The sequence below is a fragment of the Sebastes umbrosus genome, chromosome 10 (genome assembly GCF_015220745.1).
Source record: "Sebastes umbrosus isolate fSebUmb1 chromosome 10, fSebUmb1.pri, whole genome shotgun sequence".
In the NCBI taxonomy this organism is placed as follows: Eukaryota; Metazoa; Chordata; class Actinopteri; order Perciformes; family Sebastidae; genus Sebastes; species Sebastes umbrosus.
Genome location: NC_051278.1, coordinates 7,654,539 through 7,671,455, shown reverse-complemented (window position 1 = coordinate 7,671,455; position 16,917 = coordinate 7,654,539). Strand labels below are relative to the sequence as shown.

General features: G+C 39.6%; 1 protein-coding gene across 1 annotated transcript; it reads left to right on the top strand.

Annotated features, from left to right (window-relative positions):
* The first annotated feature begins 1,308 nt into the window (after positions 1 to 1,308).
* sult6b1 (sulfotransferase family, cytosolic, 6b, member 1) lies at positions 1,309 to 15,035 on the top strand. The gene is made up of 7 exons (XM_037782834.1): positions 1,309 to 1,814; positions 7,662 to 7,774; positions 8,076 to 8,165; positions 8,425 to 8,551; positions 11,740 to 11,834; positions 11,942 to 12,098; positions 14,101 to 15,035. The coding sequence occupies exons 1-7, from the start codon at positions 1,619 to 1,621 to the stop codon at positions 14,226 to 14,228; spliced, it is 906 nt and encodes a 301-aa protein (XP_037638762.1). The 5' UTR covers positions 1,309 to 1,618; the 3' UTR covers positions 14,229 to 15,035.
* The last annotated feature ends 1,882 nt before the right edge of the window (positions 15,036 to 16,917 follow it).

The window sequence follows — 16,917 nt, the reverse complement described above, 5'->3', positions numbered from 1 at the left end:
CTGACAAATCACAGTTTAAACGTCTTTAATCCAACCACTGAGTAGCCCGCAGAGGGCCCAGAGAGAAACGTTTAGAGCCCAGTTGCGCCGTTGTGGTTTGATAATTATCGATGGTCCCTTGTGCTTTTCTGGACTGGAAAAAAATGTAAAAAAAGTTCCAACAGTATTCTCCCCTCTCATGTAACACTGTGGGGACATCTAACTATAAAGCGAGGAATCTCTGTCTGTCTGTCTGTCTGTATGTCCTTCGCATATATCGAGGACCACTAATCTGATCTACTTCACACTTTATGGGTGTATTGTTGGGGACCCAATGGAGTGCTTTTTTGACTTTGGTGCAAATTTGGACCTGCGACATGTTCAATATTAATAAACTTGGAATAAATAGGTGACCAACACTCTGCGTAGCAGTGGGGGCGAAACTTCAGGGCTCTGCAGACTCCAGCATGTCGTCCGCAGCGAGTTTTACGAACATTACAACCGAACTCTTCTTACTTCCCTGGAGTCCCACTTCTTTGGGGCCAAGCAATCAGCCTGCTCCAAACAGCCACGCACTCTGAACGGGCACAAGCCCCCGACAACGCTGCAAACAGCAATACCAGGAGGCTACCAGGAGCCAAGCAATCGGCCTGCTCATTGGCCCACTCTTTAGCCCACTCGCTGGCCCACTCCGAATGGGCTTGAATCATTTAATTCTTCTTCTTTTGAAGCCAAAACTATTTCAAATGTTAATTTGGTGTCTGATTTATACTGTTTTATCTCTGTTAAAATAGCCATTATTGAGGGAAAAAAGGAAAACATCAATATAACGGCTGATTACAAACTTTTGAATGGTTGTGTAGTTATAAATAAACAATTTGTGTTGCTCGAGGAGTTATACTAGCCTGTTGAAACAGTCGTATAATGTCTTCTGCGGCTCTGGAGGAAGTTTTTTCACATCTGATGAAATAACCCTGTGATTTGAGTGTTTACCAGGCAAAATATGCAATCAATTTGCATGATGGGAAATGTAGGATTCAGTGTTTTTGATTGTGTTTCTGAGCTGCACAAATAAATTAGACTTACGGAAGGAGAAAGTTAAAAACATGATGATGGTCTTTAGCGAACGTAATTTCTCTTTTGCAGCCAAATTGAACTGAATAGTGTGTGTGTGTGTGTGTGTGTGTGCGTGTGTGCGTGTGTGTGCGTGTGTGTGTGTGTGTGTGCGTGTGTGTGTGTGCGTGTATGTGTGCGTGCGTGCGTGAATGAGAGAAACTGGGGGTCTGCAGACAGTCTGTCAGCATGTACCTCCCATCTGGTAAACACTGAACAGGCATTTCATCATTCACACTTCCACAAACACACATATTTTCCTGCATGTGTGTGTGTGTGTGTGTGTTAGTGTAGTAAAAGGAGGAGGTCCCTGGTACCTCCTCCTTTTACTACGATTACACACACCCTTTCTCTCTCTCTTTCTCAGTGCTGCTCGCTCGCTCGCTCACAGGGCAGCAGTGGATGTACGTTCGAATGCATAGAAAGCAGCTTCTCGTTTGCTACTCTCTTTATACTTTTTATTTTTTTAAGCTGAATTATTGCCTCTGAGTTTCTGACCTGTGCTGCCACACTGTACTGAATCAGGATGAACACCAACGCCTTCGTCACTGACGTGCAGTCCAGGTTGCAGAGGGCAAAGGACATCAAGGATGAGGAGAAGTTGTACAGATACAACGGGGTGTTGTACCCGCGCCTCATGTGCCCCGAGGATCATTTAAAGGCTCTGGAGGACCTCGAGGCCAGAGAGGACGACATCATGCTGGTGGCTTATCCCAAATGTGGTGAGTGATTTTTGATTACATCATTTATTACAGCTGTTCAGCCAGAGAGTAACTATCGTCAGATAGCGTTACATTCGTATAAATGATTGATAAAGTTTTTAAAGGGTCACAAGACATGTTATCCATATGTTGTGACCTCTGACCTTTGACCTCCCTTCAACTGGTTGCTTGCAATGTTAATGATTGTTGCAGTGGTGGAAGAAGTACTCAGAGCTTTTACTTAAATAAAAGTAATACCACAGTGTAGAAATACTTTGTTTCAAGTGAAAGTCCTGCATTCAAAATCTGATTTAAGAAAAAGTACTAACATCAACATATACTTAAAGTACCAAAATTAAAGAACTCATTATGCAGAAGGGCTAATTTCAGTATAATACATATTATTGGATTACAATTATTGCTGCATTAGTGTGTACATCACTTTAATGTTGCAGCTGGTAAAGGTGGAGCTCATTTTAATTAATTTATATACTGCAGGCTAGCTTGTGAATTTCCACCCGGGGATCAATAATGTCTTCATCTATAATATAACATCATCATTTATTTGTTGATTATATTTTGTATTATTAATCTCAGTATGCAAAGTAACGAAGGTTATCAAATAAATGTTGTGGGGTAGATGTATAAAGTAGCAGAACATGGAAATACTCAAGTAAAGTACAAGTACCTCAAAATTGTTCTTAAGTACAGTACTTTAGTAAATGTACTTTACTTTTACTTTCCACCACTGACTCTTAGTCACTACAGATTTCATCAACAAATGCTTAAACTTAAAAGTATAAAATCTTGAAATAAAAATGCAGAATTGAACTGCAGTAAATCACCAATCAATCAAATAATGTATTCTATAATATTGGTATATTTTAGCTGCATACATTAAACAACAACACTTCCACAAACAACATTAAAAAGTGTGATAATGACTCATTTGTGCAATTCATTAATGAATCTCCTTGTTCTGAAAATGTGCCTGTTTAAAATTCTTAATTTTTTCTATGCCGTTTTTCCCACATTGTAAATCATTTGGTGTCAGGTGATGAAGATTGCTATCGAAACCAAATGTTGAGCTGTTCAAACACCTCGATCAGTAACTAAACAAAGGAAATATTTAACTGAGGTTTGCTATTCAGTAAATCTTTAAAATCAACATACAGACACCGCCCTGACAGGCTGTGAATGTAAACAGCAACTGGAGAAGTTTTTCCTTTTCTGATTTATCAAGTCAATGATTGAATTATTCGCTATTTCACAAGAATAAACTAAAAGTAAAACAGACGTGATTGATATTTGTTGTTTTGATATTGTTGATATTTTTCTGTTTACATACATGTGTCCATGTCCACTCTTGAATATATGTTTTTTGTTTTTGTTTGTTTTAAGTAATATTGTTATCTTTATGACTAAGATTATGATTAGATTTCTCATTTTTCTTTTCCTTCAATCATTATTAATCTGAAAAAGAATAAAAACAAAGTAAATTTTGTCCTCCTAACAGAGAGTGGGGAGGCAAAAAATAAAATAAAATAACATAAAATGAAATAAAATAAAATAAAATGAAATAAAATGAAATAAAATAAAATAAAATAAAATAAAATAAAATAAAATAAAATAAAATAAAATAGAAAAAAATAAAATAAATTAAATTAAAATAAAATAGAATAAAACAAAACAAAAAAATCACAGACGTGATTTAAATTGTAAAATACATAACATACAATGTGCTTTTGAAAGAATAGACATTTGTGGTAATGATTTGGAGTGAGATGTTCAGATACAGTAGATTTCAATGTCTGTGTGTTCAGTACAGCGCTGGAGTCAGGATGTTGTCAGCTTAGCTTAGCATAAATACTGGAGGCAGGGGGAAACAGCTAGCCTGGCTCTGTCCAAAGTTTAAAAGACACCTCAACACCTCTAAAGCTCTCCGATTAACATGATATATCTTGTTTATTTAATCTCTACACAAACAGAAGGCTAGAAGGCCAGGCTAGCTGTTTCCACTGCTTCCAGTCTTTATGCTAAGCTAGGCTAACCACATCCTGACACTAGTTCTGTATTAAACACAGACATGAGACTGATATCCACCTGAACATCTCACGCCAACTTATTTCCCAAAATGCTGCACTATTCTTTAAATAAATCACATATACAGTGTCTAACACCCCACAACAGAATCAAAACAGAGATAACAAATAGATTTCCTGTTTTTTTATATTGAGAAAATAAATCATGTAGTAATATAACTTGCAAAAGGAAGCATCTTGTGTTACGCTGTACAGGCTGTGGTGGTTAGAAGGAAAACGTATTTGTGTATGTTCTTAATTTGCACTTGTGTTGATGAGCTGTTAGTTGCACATACCACAGTCGGCGTTCCCATCAAACATCTGCACAAGAAAAAAGAAAAAGAGTAAATTAGTGGATGCCATAGACAAGGCAGCATTTCGTACCAAACAAGTTTGTGAAACCACACTGCAGATTTTCACCCAACAAATCATTCAGTACCTCATAAGTGCCAGGCTGCTTCCTGGCTCGAGCACGCACGGAGAAAGCCGAGCACCCACGTGCACCAGCGTACAGTCGGAGCCGCCAAATTTACATTGATTTGTCAGCAAACTCCACCCAGCATGAGCTGAAAACAAATCATAAAGAAGTCATGTTAATGAGTGAAAAACATATACAATTTTTAATATTTAGTAGCTGTGTGGGCCGATGGTTTATTGAATGTATTTTACCAAGTGCGCTTGTATGCTTTTTTGCATATGTAACAAGGTTAGATAGCCTATTATAACTTTTTGGCTTATTAATAGACGACCTCTTGTAGCCTATACTTTATGGGTGTACTATAGAAGCGATGTCTCACAACCACGGGGGTGTTGGATTGTGCACTTGGTCTATGATTTATGTTCATGTGACCTGAGCATTTTTACTAAATAATTTCACTGGCATTGATTATTACTTTCTGTTCCTTTCATTCTATGGTGCTGAAATGCATGCATTTGACTACTTTTTCCAAAGCCATATGGCAACAAGTCATAAGTGGTTATTGCAGAAGGTTTGTCTTGGGCGTGGGGGTGGGGCATTCAACTATTTTGAGCACCCCACCGGCAGAAACATAAATCGGCGCCTTTGCCTCTGACCCCTGTCCAACTAATCCCAGCAGCGTTTAGACTTGATTTCCTTCCTTCCAGGCAGCCGCTGGTTTCGGTTCAGTTCTATGAATATTGAATTACTTACATATTTGTTTTATGGCGGTGCACAGCAGGGACTGTGGTTGGTGCATTCAAGGACACACATGTAAGCTTAAAGATTCGGCAGCTAGAAAATGTTGGTCCTCAATGTCAACATTGTGAAAAAGTGCATCGCTGCATCCCTTACATAAATGATGGTTATTATGAAGTGTTACCGAACAGTTTTATTAATTTAAGACTGAAATTCAAAACTGCCTCCTTAACAGCATCACGTGAGCGCTTTAACACCTTCGAATTGCCACTTTACTGACATCACTTTGCAGGAATTCTGGGTACTGCAGTGCATGTACAGTATGTGCACTGATACCTGAGTGAATGTGGTGATGATTTATAAGCACCACGTAACGCCACATTGAATCCCTTTCTCTTAAAAAACACAAAGCGCTCACAGTTAGAGGAAGAAAAGCGTGACATTCCTGCTGTCGCCGCGGTGCGTTCAAGGAATGCGACATGTTTTCTTTTTGGGGTTTGTGTTTACTTTTGATGGGCTTTTTTTGCACACCAGCTCGCTGGTGGAGCAACGACACAGAGACAGAAGAGGTAATCGCCTTTTTAGAGGAATGTTAGATTGCACACACCCGTCCCACATCTCCATGCATATAGGGGCCCGTTTGGCCTGGGGCCCGCATAGGGATAACAGAGCTATTTATCTATGGGTGTGCGACAGCTCCATCAGTTTAGCCAATGGGAGCCTCTTTGCAAACGGCTGAACGCCCTCTTTTGATGTTACAGGCAGTTAAATCAGTGCTGCACAGCAGACCACCACAGATAATGGCTTCCTGATGTCTCTGTGATATATGGAGGAAGATAGAGTAGGATTAACCCGACCTTCATCTGCGCACTCTCATATTTATAGCCTGTCATATTTTTTACTGGTTTGTCTGTGGGTGTTGCACTACATGGCTATAAGCTGGTTTTCTCACCCCTTTCTGTCCCTGAAAGTAATAATTTATAAATCACTCCAGGAAGGAGACAGGTGTCATTTTCAAGGGAGCTCCAATTGAATTACACCGAGATTATAAAGCTTTGTTTTATTTTAGCTTTATCCATTTTTTTAAAGTGTCGGTCTACTGTTCTCTTTCCCAGGGCGTCAAATACAGACTTTTTGTCATGGCTGTTGGTGTTCAATACCACCACACAAGGCGCCCTTTAGCGCCGGTATGAGACGCACCAGGCGTTCCTTTAACTACAATGTAAACCCATCCATGGCAACAGTAAACGAACAGGGAAAGTGCTGTGGTGACGTAGTTTAAAGAGCGAAAGAGACACAAAGTGCAGTTGGGAGGGGAGGTGGATGGGTCCAACAATACAAGGCTATTATCCAGGAGACCGCTGTTCCTGTCCTGTGTGGCTTGTTACAAACGTAGTAATATCAAGCTCAAACGTGTTTTTTTTTCCTAAACCTAACCAAGTGATTTTTTTGCCTAAACCTAAGCAAATGTTTTTGTTTAATTCACGACATTAAGCATGTGTTTACTGCGACCGAAAAATGATGCCGAGGAGTCTGAGAAAGCGTCTGTATGTGACGAGTTGAGCACCATAAACCAAATTCCATGTTGTATTGGAGCATGGAGGCAGGAACCTCAGAGATCTCAAAACCTGGACAAAAAAACACACTTAAACAAACTATCTGCACAAATAACTGGAGGTGAGAAAACCCTTTAAATATATCAATATGTTAGAAATCTCTCACAACCCTGTTTGCATCTCAAATGACCCGAGTCAACGTTGAGGAATTTAGCTCTAAAAGCACAAGCTGTCTTTTACTTTTCTTGTCTGACAGATTGTTGAAACATTTTCCATGATGTATACTGTCCTAGCACAGGTGATACTGGAAAAATAATTAGTTTTTTACACAACAAAAAAACAGGATGAAATATGGAAAACTGCACAAAATGTTGGAATGTGCCTTAAATAACACCTGTACAGTAAAAGCTTGTGTAGCGGTCCTTCTGACGGTCATTGTTTAAAGAAAAATTAAGAATAAGAATTACAAAAAAATACTGCAAGGAGATGCTGCAAATCTCAGAGAAAATTTAGTCAGCACAAAAAACACTTGGAGTATGTTTTTTATTTTATCCCCCTTTAACCTGGCAGGTCATAAATCCTTAAATTACCCTCCCTGATGTTACCTCACCTGTTAACTGTGATCCAGGGTCATTACGTAACAGTCTGATCTATCAGAGGAAACGGCGACCTGGAGAGTAACACGCTGGCTCGCTGCCAAAAAGAAAGAAGAGAAGAAGAAGTGAAACAGATGAAAGACATAATGTGCAGCAGCTGCAGAGTATAATGTGGGGTGTGTTATCATCACTGAAGTAGCTGCAATGTTAAAATGTTTATGCAATGTGTGACAGTCACACATTCAGCGTATTTTGTACACCGTCTATTGCTAATTTGAGTGAAATATTAAAACCGAAAACATCCCCATCCCATGGCTGAACCAGGAAAAAGAGATTTATTCCCATTTCCCTCACATACAGTGTATCATGAGGGATGTTGCTGTCTCAACCAGATAACAAAATGGAGTGTGGTTGAACAATGCATAACTCTACAACATGTTTGAAACATGGCCTGCGTGTGTGCGTGTGTGTGTGCACAGGATTTAACTGGATGGTGGGGGTGGTGAGGAAGATGATTGCAGAGGCCACAGGGATGAAAATGGAATCCAGGATGCCGCCGCTGATCGAGTTTTTTGGACCGGATGTCGTAAAGGTACTCACCGGATTTGTGTGTTAGTCATTGTAATTAAGTACATTCACTCAAGCACTGTACATAAGTACACATTTGAGATACCTGTACTTTTCTTGAGAATCTTCTTTTCATGCCACTTTCTACTTCTGCTCCACTACATTTATCTGACAGCTTGAATTACTTTACAAACTAAGACTTTTACACACAAAACATGAAGTGTTTTGCATCATGTAACGCCTAATGCTGAATAGCAGCGTATAAAAGTATATTGTAATAGATAAAGTTGACTCCCCCTGTCTCCCCTGTCCCGCTCTCCCCTCAGGTCATGGATGAGACTCCCTCCCCGAGGTTTCTGGGGACTCACCTGCACCCCGACAACATCCCTGCTTCCTTCCATGCAAAGAAAACTAAAGTAAGATGTTTCAAAACGTCTGCAGCAACACTTTCTACTGCTTCTCCTCATTAACTGTGAATGTAGACAGTAAAGGTGGTTTCAGTAATATAAAAAACATGAAAACCCCTTTTCTTTTTAATTCTAATTATAGTTATTATTCTCTTCTTTCTATATTTTTTTCTGTGCCTCTCTTTTCTTTTTTTGAATTATTTTGTAGAGTACCAGTGCAATGCACTAAAATGTTAATATTCTATTCATTGTGTTATGTGTTGTACAGATGCTGGTGATCTTCAGGAACCCTAAAGACACTCTGGTGTCCTTCTATCATTTCTCCAACAACAACCCGGTCCTCCCCTCCATGCAGTCCTGGGAATCTTTCTACTCCCACTTCCTGAGTGGAGACGGTGAGAAAGCAACACACACTGCCCACCTGCAGGTTATCACGATGTTATCACGACCCAAAGACTTCTACAGTAGCTTTTAATAGTGTTCACTGACTAAGCCCCGTCTATTCATTATTAATTGGACAACATCTGATGATGGTGCAGGCCTTGTCAGTCAGCTGCACCCTCAGGTCGGTCGCCTCCAGGTTGTTTTTCAGCCACTGCACGCAACTGCTTTTCACCACAGAGCTGCAACTACATTGCCTCATTCTCTCCCTTCATCCGCTCCAATTTGTCTTGAAGGTAATTTGTGTTGGAGGTCTGCTGCTCGAGATCACTCTGATGATCATTCATTTCCTCCTGACACCTACCAGACCAGTACACAGAAATACCACCTTTTTGCTTTGCATGTACTTTCACTGCCTGACTTTGCGATCCTGCAGCTCCGCTGTGTTTATGGGCTAATAAACAGCATGTCCAGCCGACTCAACAGGGTCACTGTGGAAGCGTTGGACAGATTTGAATTCAAGTGGGGCTTTGGAGCCACTGTTGCTTTACTCAGTGATTTTACTACATCAAGACACTCATAAAATGTGAGTTGAGAGGCTTCTCACGCCTTCACTGGGCAGAGAAAGGCACTTTATCAGCACATAGACTGATACCACGACATTTTAAAATCTTTTCATGAAGTAAAAGTAGCATAATGTAAAAATTCCCAATTACGGGAAAAAGGTCAAATGCCAGCATTTAATATTTTACTTAAATAAAATAAGTACTAGAAAATGCATATAAGATATATCTTACTACATATAATACTACAGCAAACCCCGGTTGAGCAGAAATGCAACAGAAGAGCAGCTGGTTTTATCTGTGCAGCCCATAGACTGTATATAAGAAGTGGACGTGGTCACCGTGACGTCGAGATCGGCATTTTGGCTGTCGCTATGTTGTTTTTTTGCAACCAGAAGTGACACGAGAGGGTGGAGCGAAGAACAACCGAACGCTGAATAAGACATTTTTAGGCGACCAAAAATGTTACAACTTAACTTTCATGAACTGAAAACACACTGTGAAAGAGTTAAAGTTGTAAGACGAAAACACGGACAACTCCCAGACCGGAAAACGCCGTGGTAGCGACCTGTCAATCTCAAGGTAGCCACGCCCTAAAGCATCCCCTGCTTTATGGTCTATTTGACTCTAAATGGGACCATAATTTACTAAATGAACATCATGCTGTATTGAAGAAGACTTCAAACTAGCGATTGAGACCATAAACTCATGTTTACAATGTTTACTGAGGTAATAAATCAAGTGAGAAGTAGGCTCATATTCTCATAGACTTCTATACAATCAGATTTCTTTTTGCAACCAGAGGAGTCGCCCCCTGCTGGCTGTTAGAAAGAATGCAAGTTTAAGACACTTCAGCATTGGCTTCACTTTTTAGACCCAGAGGTTGTCGCTTGGTGCAGCTATACATTGCAGTTTCTGTTGCTGCTTTACAATAAAAGCTTGAAACACTTGAATGCTTTTAATGTGAAACAGCAGTAGGTAAATGTTGGGTAAAACAGTAAACACAGTAAAAAGCAAGGCTGATGTCAATGAGATCAAATCCGATTAAATATTAAATGCATGCTTTGTACCATGTGCGTGTGAAGGCAAATTGGATCATGCACAACAATAAAAAAAAAAGTACTAAAAAGAGATTTAATTACAGAATATAAAATGCATTTAATAGCTGTTGCAGAAAAAAATACAATTATAAACATTTGATTTAGCACTTTTCAAGAGCAGATGTCACAAAGGGCTTCACAATAAAAGACAACATAAGTCTGCTTTACAAACTACAGTCTCCACCGGACCACCTAAATTTGATTCATACCCTCTCTTTAAAACAGTTTTAACATAAACTGAATGTTATAACCCTCATGATGGTGGTAAATAAACTGGCAATTTAATGTATGTTTCAAATATAAAATCCTAATATACGCACAAGTAGTGGAGTAAAAAGTACAATATATAACTCACAGAAAAGAAGTGGACTAGAAAGTAGCATACATGCTCAGTACTCTGCTGTCTCTGCAGCATTACTGTGCTGCTCTGTAACTCCACCACTGTAACTGTAAATCACCATCACCGCCCAGGGATTACAGGGCTGTACAGAGGTTAACTTCATAGCTTCATGCGTTTGTAATGCTGGCAACCTCCACCCACAGTGACTGTCACAATGCCAGAAAACTACTCCTGCTTCTCATTCTCTACTTGCCTGCTTTGTTTCCCTGCCATGTATTAACTATCCCGTCATCTCCCTCCTGCCCTACAGTAACCCCTGTTACCACCATCGCCTCACCTCTACTGACCTCACCTGGTCCCACTTTCTCCATTAACACAGTAGTAGCCTACTGTATAGCCTACCAGCCCACCTCTGTTCATTCTCTGCCACATCCTCTATTGTTCTTCGGTCCAGTCTTTATTAATGCCTGTCTGCTTTCTGGACTGCTGCTCCCCTGCCCAAACCCTTTGGATAAGTTTGCGTTTACTTTCTGGATTTTTACTTCTGACAGTATAAATTCACCATGAAAAAACATAAGAAACTTCTGCCAGATGTCAGATACATTTTTGGAAACCTATTTCATGAAATTGTGCAGCTTTACAAATTTTTGACATCTCTGCTAAGGGCGAGCCAACAATTAGTCAATTTTAATCTAACTGTGGTGCGGTTCAACCCATGGTGCGGTTCGTTTGGGCAGTTGTGAACACAGTAATCATACTCTGGTATGGACCGAAACAACCGCACTGAGACCACTTGCAAGAGGTGGACTTGGACTGGTTCCAAGCGAACTTAAATGCAGGCTGCCTGTGTGGGCATTTGCTGAGATGGACACAGGTAAATAACAGGTTAACATGAGTGGGAGAGGACAAACTTGGACTTCTGCAGAAGTCCAATGTTTGCCTGACATGTGGGCCGAAGGCAACATACAGAATATGCTAAATAAAGTCCACAAAAATAGTGTCATTTATAAGTCATTCAAGATAAACTTTTAGATATGAAAGTCACATAACAGTTGTTTCAACAGCATTACGATGAGCATATTTAGACATGTATTCACGAACAGTATCACAATGAAATACAGTTATTTAAACGCTGTATATGTACTTGTCTGTTTGGCTGAAGACTTTAACTTTAACCCAGTTTTAATCCAAACAACTAGTTCCTTGGGGGTCATACTTTGATCACGCTCTGGCCTGGGAGAAGAGGATGGACGACCCCAACGTCATGATTGTCACCTATGAAGAGCTAAAACAGGTAGACTACACAATGATTGTTTAGTTGCGTCTGGCAGAAAGTGGTAGCTTGCTGCAGAGACGGTCACTCGGTCTGTGATGGCTCTGATTCTGGTTCCTGTCCTGCAGGACCTGAGCGAGGGCGTCCGCCAGATCACCACCTTCTTTGGCTTCAGCCTGACGGAGGCTCAGGTGCAGCAGATTGCAGAGAAAAGCACCTTCACCGCCATGAAGGAGAGCTCCGCCAACTCACACGGTGCTCTGGGAAACGTCATCTTCAGAAAAGGTGCTTTTAATTAATTTTTTCCACAAAAAATCTTTTGGGAATTTACTGAAATAAATTGTTTTATCCATTGAATCCATTGAATCTGCTTTAAAACTATAGTGCAATGTGCATATTTACTGCACATACATACTACATAGTACTGCATATTCTGGATCTCCAGCTTTTCACTTGACTGAAACATCGAAGCCAAAACTGTAATTTTGTACACTTTTCCCCTGCAGTAATTTAGCATATGAAGAGTTAAAAAAGGCCGTTCTGAAAATGAATAAACCAACACCAGTTTGACTGATATTCCTTGGATCGCATAAAAAGAAAAACCCAACATGATTTAGTGAAATAAATTAAACTGGAGATATCTGCTTTTGCAAAAGAACCCTTATTTGGCATCTTGAGAAACTCTGGCCTTAAATAAAGCTTGGCTTTGCAACAAGTATCTGTGTAATGATATGTAGCAGCAAGTCCGAAACAACTAGCAAATTACTGCAAAGCAGCAGAGTCAAAGTGTTCAGGAGCCAAAAAATTACACTGCTGCAACTTCAAATGTCTCACTGGTTTACAGTACAAGTCTCATAGAAAACTACATAACGTTATTCAAAAAAGGGGTAACTAAAAGGAAGAGTTCAGCCTTTTGGGAAATACGGAGATATTGGCTTTTTTTCCAAGTGAGATGTGAAGATGAATATCAATCTCATGTCTTTGCGTTAAAGGGTAACTTTGGTATTTTTCAACCAGGACCTTATATTTTCCCATGTTTTTGTGTCAAAGTGACTAATGGGGACAACAATTTCTGAAATTTGTCCAGTATTGAGGGAAAACGCTGTAACAACGGCAGCCGCGAGGGCAAGTGAGCAGCAAAATTATGTCCACTAAAAGTGCTTGTTTTTGCCACTGAGAGGCTCAGACTGTTATTATAAGTGTCTGACAACATTATGGAAAGGACCCTAGAGAGAAATAAAACGGTTTTCTTATCTTTCGCTTGATCCGTTCTGTTTGTTATTGTGTCCAAGTCCCGCTCAAGGAGAAGTCTCGTTGTGAAATCTGAATATACATACTCTGGCTCAAATAAATACGGGCGGCCATCTAATTCAAAGACTAAATATTCAGCCATGACATTGAAAATATCTTTTAGATAACTCCAACACAACAAACTCTGCCCGTTTCCACCATGGATGTCTTCCACATTTCCACCGTATTCTTCCAGCAACACCTCACCTCGCCAGATTTCAGAACAAGACTTCTCCTTGAGCAAGACTCTTTCCATTATGCCACACACTTATAATAACAATTAGAGGTTTTTATGGCAAAAACAAGCTCTTTTAGTGGACATGAATAACGGTGCCAGCTTGCCCCAATAGCACCACATTGCAGCTCATTTAGCAGCTGCTGTCTACAGCGCTCTCCCTCAATACTGGACCAATTTCAGACATTGCTGTAGTCAGTTTGACACAAAGACATGAGAAAATAGAGTCCAGGTTGAAAAATATCGAAGTTACCCTCTAAGTACAGAGGTGGAGACAGGATTTGCTTAGCCTATCTTAGCATAAAGACTGACAGCAGAGGAAAACAGCTAGCCTGGCTCTGTGCAAACACACCACCAAAAACCTCTAAAGGTCAATATTGCACACGCTGTATCTCAAAAACTACAGTTTGTGGTTTTAATGGACGTATCAGATTCACTTGTTTGCCTTCTGGGTGTGATGTTTTTCTGCCACAATGAAACCAAAATGCAGCATTGTCTAGCAGCTTAACTCTCAGATGATGTCAGATATTTTCAGGTATATCCAGTTGAGCTATTCTTATACTAAGTGCTGGAACTATGTCTTCTCATCTTACTCTCGAAAAGAGAGTGAATAGGCATATTCACTCTCATAGGTTTGACATTTTGCTCTTTATAAGTGTGAACTTCAATGGTGCATTGGTCATTACTTATTTTGAAGCTTTAAGAAGAAATTTAAGGGAAAATCAGAGGGTTTAATGGCGTTGTATTTTTGTCCCTGAGCAGGCGAGGTCGGGGACTGGAGGAACCACTTCACACCAGAACAAAGCCGAGAGATGGACGACGCCTTCAATAAACACCTGGCAGGAACCAGGCTGGGAGCCAAACTCAACTACCAAATGCACTGTCAGTAGGAAGCAAGAGAGGAAGGAAAGGAGGGGAAAGAGGGAGGGAAAGTAAGTAGAAGAAGAGCTTGGGGGGCTTTTCTGCCCTGAGCTGAGTCAGACAGACCTCCTCCTCAGGAAATGCACAGATATCCCTCTTCACCTGGTTGGTAGAGGAGGTTCTTTGGAGGCAGTTCAGGGCCAAAAGTTCTTTTGTCACATGCAGGCTCAAAGAAAGTAGGAGTAAAATGAAGAAAGAGAGGGAGCAAGAAGGAAACAAGTGCGTTATGGGTTACTGTCTTATTAAAGGTGTTAAATACGGGATCGAGAGCATTTCTCGGTGAGGGAGAACTGGAGGGGCCATGAGCTAGCCAGTGTATATATATATGAATATGCAATAAAAGCATGCACGGCCGACCCGGTGATGTCAACAAAGCAAGGAGAAGCTCAGATTACAACACACACAAGAGCGACTTCATTCTCTGCTCAGGTAGACATTGCTCCACTACATAGTAAATAGTTGTTTGTTGCTATATTAATGCTCTGGATATCGAATTTAGCACCTTTAACTCCAACCTGAGAACTTTTGTTGCTGTACGAGTTCTACAACAGAAAGCTTTAAAGGAATAGTTTCACATTTTGGCAGATTGTATATCTGTGTTCAGCCCCCTGCTAAGAACTAGTTAGTAGTTTCTGCACTTTGGTTTTTCTACGGATTAAAAAAATGAAATATAAAATGTGAATAAGCGAGCTCAAGATTTTTTAAAACTTTGGACAGAGCCAGGCTAGCTGTTTCTAGTCTTTATGCCAGTGGTGGAATGTAACTAAGTATATTTACTCAAGCAAATACTTAAAGGTAAAGAAAAGAAAAGAAAAGATAATCATTAATATTATATTCCATTTCTTCCAATAGATTAAGTAAGTACTTTAAGTACTTTTTGCTGATAATACTTACATACTTTTTGTAAGGTTTTGAATGCAGGACTACTTGTTGCAAAGTATTTTCACAGTGTGGTATTAGTACTTTTACTGCAGTAAAGGATCTGAATACTTCTTCTACCACTCTGTTAGACTGCAGCTCCCAGCCAAGAAATAGTTGGGCACACAACCACCGTAAATCAGCAAATTGTTTTTTGCACTTTTACGGATACTGTATCCAGCCTGAGAGTGTAACAAACTTCTCATCTGACTCTCCGCCAGAAAGCAAAAAAGCGTATTTCCCAAAATGTCAAACTATTCCTTTAAACACCTTATGAGCAGCCACATTTGGGTTCACCTGATGTCTGGCTGTGTGCACCAAGGAGACAAATATCAGTGAATAAAACCAGCAAGTAAGAAATGACCAACACACCAACGAACACAGCAAGCTGCTTTCCATTGCTGTTATACAAACAGATGAATTTTCATGTCAGAAATTTCCCCTCAACATTCAAAGTTAATTTATATTAGTCAACAGTAAGAACAGATTTCTGGAGTTTGTGTGTGCAGCTTGCCGTCACTTAAAGACATAAAATCCTAATTGGTTTAAGGCAAGTCAAAGTGCTTTACATAAAGCATAGAAAGGCATAATCATACAAAATGAATAAAACAGAAAATAAGACGAATCAAAGATAAAGAAAGACTTTAAAGGTGGGCAGATCAAGCAAGAAACAACCATCACAGTGAGGGGTGATAAGCTGTAACACCCTCAAAAACATACACCTCCTATAGCCTGAATGTCTTTGGTGCCCCCCAGTGTTAAAATGAAAAAAGGCACTGGCAGCAGTGCCATCTGAATATTATAAAAAATGCTATAATTGCATACAAATTAAACATTTTATAATAACTTAAATTGTCACCAAGAAACATGAAATGAAGTGTTCTCAAAACATCATTGTTTAAGCTCCATCAGCATCTGCTGACAGGTGAAAACTCTTCTGTAGCTCTGATACATTTCAGCTGAGATATATGAGTCACTTCACAAGGAAACTGACTGATTTGTTAGGCTCATTTAAGACAGGGTTTTCACAATAAGAGACATCTTTATGAAACAGCCCTTTGAGGGTTGAAAGAAGGAACACACAAACAGCACAGGAGGGGTTTGAATCCACAACCTTCAGACTGTGAAGCAGCTTCTCCACCAGCTGAGATTAAACCTGTATTCTTTCTAACAGCCAGCAGGAGGCGACTCCGCAGATTGATTGTATAGAAGTCTATGAGAAAATGAGCCTACTTCTCACTTGATTTATTACCTCAGTAAACTTTGTAAACATGAGTTTATGGTCTCAATCTCTAGTTTCAAGTCTTCCTCAATACAGCATGATGTTCATCTAGTAAATTATGGTCCCATTTAGAGTCAAATAGACCATAAAGCAGGGGATGCTAAGGTACAAATTAAGGTGAACATATCTGTAATGTTATTTGTATATTTTAAGTGGTTTTATACTTACACAAAATACTTCCATTTTTAACCAAGTTGTAAGGTTTTACATTCTAAGGGATTGTTATCCATTAAAATGTACCAATTTCAACTGAAAAGCCTCAACAAGACAGGTTTACAGAAGGTGAAGGTCACATGATCAGCTCCTCTATTACATTTAAAGACTAAAACATATACATTTAAAGTTATAACAAAAGCCATATATATATAGAGTATATATTTAAATATATATAGATAAATAAATAATTTAAATGCATGTCAAGCTAGCTAGCTCGACCCACTGAGGTTGCATGTTCTCCG